Raw genomic sequence first — 11409 nt, forward strand, 5'->3', positions numbered from 1 at the left:
ACCCAAAATACTTCAGTTAATGAACACACTCTGTTTAGTTAGCTGAACGGAGGCAGTTAGAAGAGAGGTTTGTGACCTTCGACTGCTAGAAAGTCAAGTACTTCGAGCAAAGAAGTTCCACGCTATAAAAGGTGCCCATTCGGATTTGGGAGAAGTACAGGGAGCAATGAGGTACAGGTAGCTGTAGTCTAAGGAAAAGCCTTGGGAGCTTGAGCTAGGCAGGAAGGAGGTTTCATTTAATGGCACAAACTGTCATCACCTCTAAGCACTGTTACCATTAAAGACATATGTTGATGCAATCATGCAGAGTTTATGGCCAGCAAAGGAATGATAATAAGTAATGTGTAGAGATTTGACAGAGCTGATCCACTGACAGAGTTCACAAGGTCAACTGTGGGAAAGGCGAGTGGACTGGATGGAGATGAGCTTCCAGCAAGGACAACTAGATTGTTGGGTGCAGCTAGTAGAATTGCTGTCCACAAAGAGCCACCACTAATTGCCTTCATAAGGCCAAAAGGAGAAGATTGAAGATAGGCAGAGTGTGAAGCTGTAGATTTGTAGAAGGATATAAAAGTCTAAAACAACAGCAAGAGCAGAAAGGCCAAAGGAGTCCTGAAAAGGTTGAAGTAGGTAAATGAAGGACAGCGTGGAGATGAAAGAAGCATGACAATAGTACAGCAATCTAGGAGGTGGTAAGAAAAGTAGTTAAACAGGACAAAATGGAAGGATAAAGATGGCCTTTTGTGAGAAACAAAAGCTCACCTCACTTCAATAATTTCAGTCTGAGACCAAAAATCTGAAACAGTGTCGTCTATTTGTACACTTGCAAGTGGGTGCCATGTCTAATGCCAGGTAAGGCAATGACAAATGCACATCAAATCCAACAAACTCTCGAAATTTATACAGTTTGAATCCCCATATTTTTTTTCTTATTCCATTGTTTGCCCCCATCCTCCGCTTACGTCATTCATTTCCTTAAGACTGATCCCACAACTTCTGTTTATCCAGCCTTGTCCGTGACAAATGTCTATCTCTGGCCCCCCATAAGGTTGTTTGACGTCATCCCATCCTTTGCTTACCATTATCTACTCCCTCCATCTGGCTGCCCCTCACAGCATCTTATCACTCAGCCCTTTTAATTGGGGTTTGTTCCTGTGTCTCTGTACAAGTGGGAAACCTACTGTTTATAAAGGATCTTTTCACAGCATTTTATCTAGCGCCTGTATTTCTACCATTGTTCTGTAATCACGTCTCATGCTAAGTCCTTCCTCTGTGTAGTTCCCATTCTTGTTAACTCAGCTCTTAGCTGAGAAACAATCATAGACTAATGTGAATTCATTTACTCTATCAGAACTTATAATTTGCAGAAATAACATTAATTCACCTATATCCCACACTTTGGTCTGGAGCAGAAGCCAAAACGTGGCATAGGCCTAGTTACATAAAAATTAGAATGCACAAACACCTGATAAGAAATACAAACTAAACAGCAGCTAATAGGAATATATCTAAAGTCAGAGATCCCAAGATAACAATGACCAAGGTAGAGTGGAGTCAGCTCAGTGTATCAAAAAGTTGTGGCATGAATGTCATCCAGTAGAAATTAGAGGTGCAACTATCTAATACGAACACAGATCCAAGAGCAGTTCAGAGAGCATAACAGGGTAAAATTATAGCAGCAAAGTTGGAGGACATTAAATTAAGCAGAGGTTTATTCTTCAGCCAGGTGAGTAATTCTCTGGCCATCAACAGATTAAAGCTGAAAAAACTAGTACAACCAGTTGCCAAACAGGTTCAGTGGAAAACAATCTTTTAGCCACAGGTATGGTGAGGTAAGGACAAGGAAAATAATGAAAACCAGCATATCAAAGACAGTACATGTGTCTTACAATACTACCAATGCAGTCTAGAGCAGAATTGTCTTTTTGATGATAAGTGCATGAATTTGAAACCAAAGATAGAAAAGATCTGGATCTAGCTTTTTCCATTTTTTTTTCTAGTTGAAGGATCAAATAAAAAGCTGCACATTATAGGCAGAAACAAAACGATGGTTTATGGTACAGTATGGACAACATGCCCTCAATATGTAGAGAAATCCAAGAATTTGAAGCTAGGTACAAGAGAAAAGCCATGTCCCTGTCTTCTCCAGATCTTTACCAGAGACCAAATAAAAGTAATACACTATGGATTCTGGAGATCAGATTTGAAAACAAAGAGCCAGAGAAACTCTAAATCAAAAAATAAAGAACCGCAGATGCTGGAAATCAAAATCAAACTGGAAAAACTCAGCAAGTCTGGCAGCACCTGTGGAGAGAGAAACAAAGTTAACATTGAGTCTGTTTGGTTTCTTGCTACATTAATGCTTTCAGATCTGCTAAGTTTCTCCAGCATTGTTTTTTTACTTTACTAGAGCTCACAAGGTAAGACCAGAAAATGGGATTTGAAATTACAGACAGTGGCTGTTTAAAGAAAGTTTACTTTATGCTTGGACTAAAATGGATCCACTATTAGAATTGGAGGAATTTGGGAGAAGACTTTGGTTAGTAGGAAAAAATAGACAACAGATGGCCATGAATCTATCTAGATAGTGAGGAACTCTCTAGTGCCAAGTGCCCATAAGCCATTTTGAATCTCTGCACACCAATCCAGCAAGGTCTTCTTCATTAACATCTGGAATCTAGCAATAAGTTTGACACCATCTAAAGACAAAAGTAGGTCATGGCATCTTATCCACAAACATCTCGTCCTTCTACAGCCGATGCAGAGTGACACCATTAGAGGATGCACTGCAAAGTGGCAGCTCACCACCACATTCATGAGGTCAATTAAGATGGGCAGTTACTGCTGACCCAGCTAGAAGAGTCCACATTCCCCCCCGGATGATTAAAATAGAGTTGATATCCAAGTTGGGAGAGGGGTGCCAAAACACGAGCTCACAGTAACATCTTTCGGCTAACTTTCCAGACTAGTTATTCTAAATATAGCCTGCCCCACAAAATCAGATCTAGTAGACATGGTGGTCAATCTTCCCTATTGACTCTGAAGTTCATGAGATCTCACTGGATAGAAAGGCAAAACAAATTTCATGTTAATGATGCTTCCAATGCTCCCTCAACTAAGAAATCACTAGGCTTTCATATTCAGCACTGTGAAATAGGCTTGGAGGGAAGTAAGGTTTGATTGAGCAATATCAAAGTTACCAAAGTTGGCCAATTCTTGCCAGCATTAACAAAGCTGGACAAATTCTGAACAATAAAGTTGTGACGGGGTATGTATCAGCTGCTGAGAGAGGTGAAACAAGAAAATAATTTCCTTGTTCTCACTTGGTGTGCCCAGTCAAAGCTTTCAAAGAATTGGATTGCGCTAGCAAGACAGTCAAAGCACATGCTCTCCTACACCTATTGAAAAATGTTCTGCACAAACTGACTAGATACTACATATCTCACCCAAACACTTTCTGAATTAGATTGTAACAAGGTAAACAACAAAGATATTCTGAAAATTATGCTACATACAATTCTTAAAATGACGATGTTGGAAAAACCTTGACCTAGTGTACAGACATTGAGGCCTGACATGGAAACACACCATTCAGCCTAGTGGATCCATGTCAATATTTACTTTGTAGGTAGCTATTTATTTTTTAAAAAAGTTCGCAAAGACATTTCACATCACTTAGAACAGATCGTATCTTCATAAATGGAAAAGTATTCCAAAACCTACACATTTTCCCCATGAACTCATCTTAAATATAACATGCAAGATAAATCTAATATTTACTGAAATAATACAAGTTATAAGTCCAAAAAATATTATAAAACATGTAACAAGTATTTGGCTTGCAAAAAACAAAGCCACATACATTGTGTGCACTGAAGTACGGACAACTTAAGAGTAACATTTCTATTCTACAAGAATCAAACAAGTTTTACCGTTACAAAACAGACATCATAATAATGTCATCTTAAATCCTTTAATAAAAGAATATTGCTGTTTATTTATTTTAAAAGCACACTAAAAGCACCACTTCTTTCACAGGCAGTGAAGAAACAATTTGTTACAGAAGAAAAATAGTGACCTTCAGATTTGTTTCTCCATCCAAACTTGCAGTTGTGACATAACATGTCCCATCCTCTCGATCAGTCGAAAGCAGCACTAAATCTGTGGGAAACGTTTGATCTTTTTCTATTCTGACAATGTCACCAACCTACAAGTAGAAATAAAAGGTTAAGTTTTTTCAAAGAAAACATAACTTAAAATATTACTGCTTCATAACATTAATAAGTGCATTACTTTAGGATTTCACAGGCAGTGGGCAACACAATATTTGCTGCCCATCAACTACTTAATTTGAGATAATGGCTGTGCTTCCTAGTGACTTAAAAATTCGCTCAGGAGATGTGGGCATTGTTGTCAGGTAAACAGTCTCTTTGAAATGCTACAGTCATGTTATGGAGGGAATTCCAGGATTTTTACACAATGAAGGAATGACAATATAGTTTCATGTCAAAACTGTTGGGGGGCTTGGACACAACTTGTAGGTTCCCACCCATCTGTTGCCCTTATCCTTTTAAGTGGTGGTGGTCATTGGTTTGGAAGGTGCATTGGAGAGTCAAGCAGACTAAAGTGCCTTTAAATTGATGGCATACATTGCTGCCGCTTGGTCAGTAGCAGAGAGAGAGAGAGAGTGCTGAGGGTGGTGGCTGGGGTGGCAAACAAGCTGCTTTATCCAGAATGGTGTCAAGCTTCAACTGTTGATGGCATGTGCAAAGATCCATCACACGTATTTTATAAGTATCCAGTTACTTGGTGATAAATACTGCTTCAGCACCTTCACATTCACTCTCTGCACCACAGTATAGGGATGTGCATTATAAATGTCACTATTTTCTGTATTTTTATTTGTGGACTAAAATGGAATAAAAAGGTCTGTATCAAAACCAAGAGTGTGGATGGAACTTCAGCACTTGTAAAAAGAAATTACTGCATCGTATTGCGCAGTGTTTACACTGTTGCTTTGTTGAGGCAGTGCTGGCAGTTGAGTGGGGAAGAAGTTAGCACTCATGAGGGTGCGCTTTCAGTGAGAGATTTAACCAGCAAAATGTAGTTGATTGGCTGGTCCAATCGTGACCATTTGAGGATGCAAAGTTATCAGCCTGGCGACAACTCTTCAATTGATTCCTCAGCATGTCAACGGTTGGTGGGTGTGAATGACTCATGAAGCAGTCTTTGGAACGCTGGAAGGGTAGATGGTGCACCTCTCCCTCTCTGAAGCAAGCCCATTATTTTCTCTCACCATTGCTGTAAGCTGAAGCCTTTCGCCAGTAACTCAACTTTGCAGTTAATAAGTTATCAGACCTCTCTCTCCTAAGAAATGAAAGAACCTGAATAAATAAGATTGTAGGACAAAAATTCTTGATAAGTAAGACAATAGTCCTAATGAACCCCAACAGATTGGTGCTATTGTACTGTATTTTAGTTTTTACCCCTCCACCCAGAAAGCCAATGTCTTTTTGATTTGTCAGTGTTTGACTCTGTGTATGTGTAAAGGTTTGAGAAAGGGGGTCAGTGTTTTAACAAGTAGAGGCATATGTCGATAGCTCATAGTTTGCTTGTTTATTACAAATAAGTAAATTCTAATCACAATAGTTCCTGTTAAGTAAAGGAATTAGTCAGTTTTTTTTTACTAAGAGACAAGAAAAACTGCAGATGCTGGAATCTAAGATAAACAAGCAGGAGGCTGGAAGAACAGAGCAAGCCAGGCAGCATCAGGGTGGAGAAATCAACATTTCAGGTGTAAACATCTTCAGGGCTGGGGTGGGTATAAGGGGAGCTGCAGATGGGAGAGGGGAACTTGTCTGAAGCTCCCCTTGCACCCACCCCCAGCCCTAAAGAAGGTTTACACCCAACACATTGATTTTTCCACTCACTGATGCAGCTTGGCTTGCTGTGTTCTTCCAGTCTTCTGCTTGTCTAACTTGATTCCAACAGACAGGTCAAGCAAGGACTTGCATGTTTGTTTACATCCTTAACCTTGTGGCCTACCTGGGAGTTGAGGACGGTTGAGAATCAGTGCATTTTCCCCAAGTATAACCTTCTCCAAGATACAATGCAGAATTTTCCAAATCCATAATTCAAATCCACCCAGTGACAAAGAAATAGCAATCACCATTTTTCCAGCTGTTAAAAGTCCTGGAACTGTACCCATTAACATCACTGTGGGTGGACCTGTGATTGTAGCATGTTCAACCTTATTAGCATGCTGGAGTACTGCACTATTCCTAGAGACGCCACAGAAATTAGGATTCTAAAAAGCACACAGAATTCCCCAACTTACTGGATTTTCAGACCCAGGTTGACAGAAAGCACAGACCAGGTGTTTGCGTCAAACAAAAATTATTAATTTCAAGTAAATAGACTCTGGCTACAGATAAACAACAATGAGCTGTTGGCATAAAACTTTAATATCACCTTATAAACTCCCCTTTTACACTCAGAGGAAGAAAATAGGTTTAATAGACAGAGGAAAATGTGGATTAGTGGTGTCTGTCTTAGGATCTGTTAAGGTGGTTGTTGTGATCCAAACATTGTTTCTTAGTCCTCCTTCTCCAGATGCTTTCACTAGTTTGCAGGAGAGACAGAGTGGCTGGTTAACAAAATTCTGACTTATTAATTAAATGTCATAGCTTACAGCAACTGAAAGAATAATAAACTGGCTTGCTTCAGAGAATAAAGTGAGCTCCCAGGGGGAAGGTTCGAAGGCTGATCACTATCTTGATCACAGCCCCTAGCTGTTCAGCTACCTGAGAATTAGTCAAATAATCACTGGCAGACAGAAGGCCTTTGTCATCCATAACTGGTTACAAATCCACAGACTAATCAGCTACTTATGGCTTGCTAAATCTCCATTTGTGAACAGCCCGTGGCTCCAGCTTGTCTGCAAACTATATTTCAAGTATGGCTTAAACAAACAGCTGGACAATGATGTCAAGCTACTTGCTTTTAAAAACTACACAGTAATCCTTCATTTTTTTTAAGAAGGTTCTTTTCCAGTTTAGGTTCACAATTTAAAAAAATAGAAAAACATAAAAGACATGGTCTTTAAGCGATTCAAGATGATTTCTTCGTTAGGGCGCCAGACAAGTATTTCTGTAAATCACCATTGGTAATCCAACATGATTTCCTAGTGCTAGGGTACAGATCGGGTACAGAATATCCTGTATCTACAAAAGGACTGAACCAAACATTATGGTATTCATAGTACTTAAAACGAGGGAAGGCATTGAAATCCAAATGGTAAAAGTAAAACTTCAAATGGTAACCCGGATTACTCCCTTTACCACTCACTAGAGACAGAGTATAAACAAAAACACAAGACAAATTAATGAGGTAGCTTGAGGCATGGTACCGGATTAAGGGCTTGACATTCTCTGGGTACTAGTAACTATTCAGAAAGGGCAGCTTGCACATCAACAAGACAAGGTCCAATCTCTTGGAAAGGTTCATTAGTGTAAGGGGAGGAAAAGAGTTTAAACTAAATTGACTAGAGGATGGGTAGTACCATATAGAAGTAGAACAGACAAACCAGGTGCATAAAGGAATAGAAATGTTATATAATACAAGAAAAGAAAGTAGCATTTTAAGAAAGGCTACAAGAAACAAAAAACAGGCTTAGAATGCATGTTAACAAAACATTTAGGCAATAAAGGTTGGCAAGCCAGAAGCACAAATAGTTTGAGAAGATGATATATACTACCAATAATGTAAACCTGGAACAAGGAGTAGGATGGCAATGTCGATTAGAAATGACATCACAGTATTGGAACAAGACAGGATGCCGTTGAGAGAACAAAGTCATAATCCATTTGGTTCAATCTATAGTGCAAAAAATTGTCATGTCACTGAAAGCCTTCAAATGGAAAGAAAGAGGAGTAAATTTGCAAAGGTAAACAGAGAAATGCAAGAAAATAGAGGAGTAGTATTGTGGGTGTTTAACCTGAATATCAATTAGAATAATACTACACTAAAGGGCAGCATGGGGTGGAATTTCTAAAATAGGTTTAGGACAACCTCCTGGCCAGTATGTGCTCAGTTCAATCAGGGAGGAGGCAATGCTAGATCTGGCGTTGTAGAATAAAGTGGGCTAAGTTGACAAAATGTCGAGGGGAACATCTGGATAACAGTGATTAATATATTAAAGTCGAGATTAGTAATGGAGAAGGGAAAGGGACAACCCAAAAATCACAAACCTGAATCGGAAGGAGGTTTCTGGGCGGCACGGTGGCACAGTGGTTAGCACTGCTGCCTCACAGCGCCAGAGACCCGGGTTCAATTCCTGACTCAGGCGACTGACTGTGTGGAGTTTGCACATTCTCCCCGTGTCTGCGTGGGTTTCCTCCGGGTGCTCCGGTTTCCTCCCACAGTCCAAAGATGTGCAGGTCAGGTGAACTGGCCATGCTAAATTGCCCATAGTATTAGGTAAAAAGGGTAAATGTAGGGGAATGGGTGGGTTGCGCTTCGGCAGGTCGGTGTGGACTTGTTGGGCCAAAGGGCCTGTTTCCACACTAAGTAATCTAATCTAATCATCAATAGGATAAGAGGGGACCTCATCAAGGTAAAATCATCAGGAATTATGGAAACAGAACAATGGAAGAACTTAAAATAAATCAAGAAAACATTATAGATCTCAATCTCAAATACTAAGAAGAGCTCTTTTTTTTTTAAAAAAGCCCTTTTTGTCCTTGCTGAAATACGCCTAAATCTCTGCTTGAAACATTACCTTTAAACTTAAAGCCACAACACATGAGCAAAGCATTATTATCCTACCATGACAGGGTTACAGGCTTAAGTTAGCAACAATTGCTTTTATTTTATCAATAATTTATTCACAAAAAGCCATCACTGTCAACACACCTTGTTTTCTGGAAAGTTTACAGCTAAAAAGCTTGCATAGTTGTCTCCAACAGCCAATGTCTTGAATAAATTCACTTTCAGATACCCCCTTTAAGATGCGATAACACAAATTCAAATCCTTCTGAAATAAAACTGCTTAGTATTAAATTATCCAACAGAGTGTTTACTGCAATAGAATGCAAATAGTCATTTGATAGTAGAGAAAACGTGAGTACTGCTGTAAAGAAAAGAGATTTTATTGAAACTTTTTATCTTGCACTCATTGGTGCAATTCGCAAAAATACAAATTTAAGGAAAAACCAAGATTCTATTGACCACAAGCAAGGTACTGACTTTATCTAAGCAACTTTTATTTGCAAAATTCATGACATTAGATATAATTTGGCTATTGAACTACACTTGCCAGATAATCCCAAATGTACAAGAATTACAAACATTTACACACGATCCCATTCCAGAGTATAATTTTAAATATCAGAAATACGGTCACTTCCTGGATTTCTGAATGGCTGCTTTTTGTTGTGTTGTATGGTCTCTTCTGACTTGCATATAAGTTTTGACTTGCGGACTGACTGAGGAACGGAACCAGTTTGCAACCCAGGGATAGCTTATCAGTTGGGCTCTCAGGGATAGCTTATCAGTGGCACACTAGCACGTAGCATGGATGCTACACATATTAATACACAGACCTTTGTTCTCTTCAGTTAAAAAGTACATTCACATTTCTTGGGTCAGTTTTGACTCAAAATATAATGACAACTATTCGCTAGTTCATTTCTCAGTGCAATGCTCTGACCAACCAACCCGATCTGATTTAAAACAAATTTAAACAAAGCTTAACAGTTCACTGCAAATCATTATCAATGGGTGTATTCGCCGTGGCAATACTTTAGCAATGAGAATGCTCACTTAATATAAACATTTGTTTTACCTTAAATTGGCATTCTTGTGAATTGTCTCGAGGAGTGAAAGATAAAATATTAATTGCTTTAAAAAAAAAACTTAGTAAAATAGGCTACAGCTTCACTTGTATAGTAGCACTTGATCCACTGCAGCTCTAAGCCAGGGACTAAGTTAATTTGCAAAACATTACCTCAGAGTTACAACACAGAAAGTACCCTCCTGCTTAATTTAAACCAGCAACGCAGAAAAGAATTATCCTGTGCAGTAATCTGTGAAAATTCGAGAGACCAGGAACTACTTAAAAATTAATAATTTTATTTCTTAAAATATAACAGCATAACTATTTACAACTCCTTCCTCTGATCTATCTTTTATTTTCCCTTCTATTATACTAGTCCGATAAAACCCCGTGATTAAGGGTTACCAAAACTTCAAGTTTTCAAAACCAGCCAGATGTCAAATCTTCTCTTTCTTGGTCTTCTTTTCTTCTTCTTAGGGATTTCTATTTCACAGGTCACTAATTGATCAAGGTATCTTTAAGAGAGCTATTTTCTGGGCAGTTTCTACATGATGGTGGCTTGGCAGTTCTCCATCCAACTGTTCAACTTTCCCTAATCTTATACCCCCAAAACATCAGATTGTCTCATTGGCTTTTAAGATTGTTAATATACTAACTTCAAACTTGATTGGAATTTGGTATTTTTTGGGGTATAATTTAAACTGATTGGCATAATTCAAATTGTTTTTTGTCTCCAGGCAACCATCTACACTAACTGCTGGACATGTTACATTCTACCTTGTTGAGAACACTTGGTGCTGTCAAGTAGTTCTGCTAGCTTTTAACTTTCTTAAAAAGGTACAGTACACCCACATCTTCATAACATATGGGACTTCATGGTTTCCCTGGTTTAGTTGAGTGTTCTATTGTTGAAAGGTTTGAAATTGCTCACTCTCCTTTGCAACAACACCATTTGCACCTATTCCCTCCCACACTTCCAGCTCCACTGACATACCCCCATACCACATTTATTCGAACCTTGCTCTCCACCAGTACTCAGCTTCTTTATGTTTCTCTAATGCAAAAGCTACTGCTGTCCCACATCTACAATGCAAAATCAGTAACAAATGCCAGAGAGAATCAGAGTCTGATTGGAAGAACAGCTATTCAGATATTTGGTTAGTTCTATTTAAAAGGGGAAGTTCTCAGTTCAGTCACCCTCATGATTAAAATTTCCAAGGCTTTTGGAGACTAATTTGCATATATGTTGAGTACAGGGGAACCTCAATCATCCGAACTTGATGAGCGGGCACTATTTCATTCGGATAATCGATTAGTCGGTTTATTGATCAAATGCCTTTCCTCTGGGGCTTGGAGTTTTTAAAGTCGGCTCCCCGTCCAGTAGACTGCAGCAGCACACAGCGCTCGAGCCCCACCTCCAATTCCGTTCAACACCGCCCCTGGCCCCCTGCAACACGCCCCTAACACCCTCCAACCACAACCCTGCCCCCCCACTCCCATGCAAAACTGCCCCTAACCAAGTCCAAACACCATCCCCGCCCCCAACCCAGTGCTACCCCCCTCGAAACCCCATC

The 11409-nt window shown here is 39.3% G+C and overlaps 1 protein-coding gene across 7 annotated transcripts in view; it reads right to left on the bottom strand.

The window, feature by feature from the left end:
* atp11b (ATPase phospholipid transporting 11B (putative)) overlaps positions 1–11409 on the bottom strand; it is a 175332-nt gene that overhangs the window by 132239 nt on the left and 31684 nt on the right. For all 7 annotated transcript variants that reach the window (XR_006313418.1, XR_006313419.1, XR_006313420.1 and 4 more), the window contains one exon: positions 4079–4207. Coding sequence is in view for 4 of the 7 variants with exons in the window: in XM_043702356.1 (XP_043558291.1) it covers positions 4079–4207 (129 nt within the window). In the remaining 3 variants the exon portion in view is untranslated. The remainder of the gene's footprint in view (positions 1–4078; positions 4208–11409) is intronic.

This window comes from Chiloscyllium plagiosum, chromosome 13 (assembly GCF_004010195.1).
Source record: "Chiloscyllium plagiosum isolate BGI_BamShark_2017 chromosome 13, ASM401019v2, whole genome shotgun sequence".
Lineage (NCBI taxonomy): Eukaryota > Metazoa > Chordata > Chondrichthyes > Orectolobiformes > Hemiscylliidae > Chiloscyllium > Chiloscyllium plagiosum.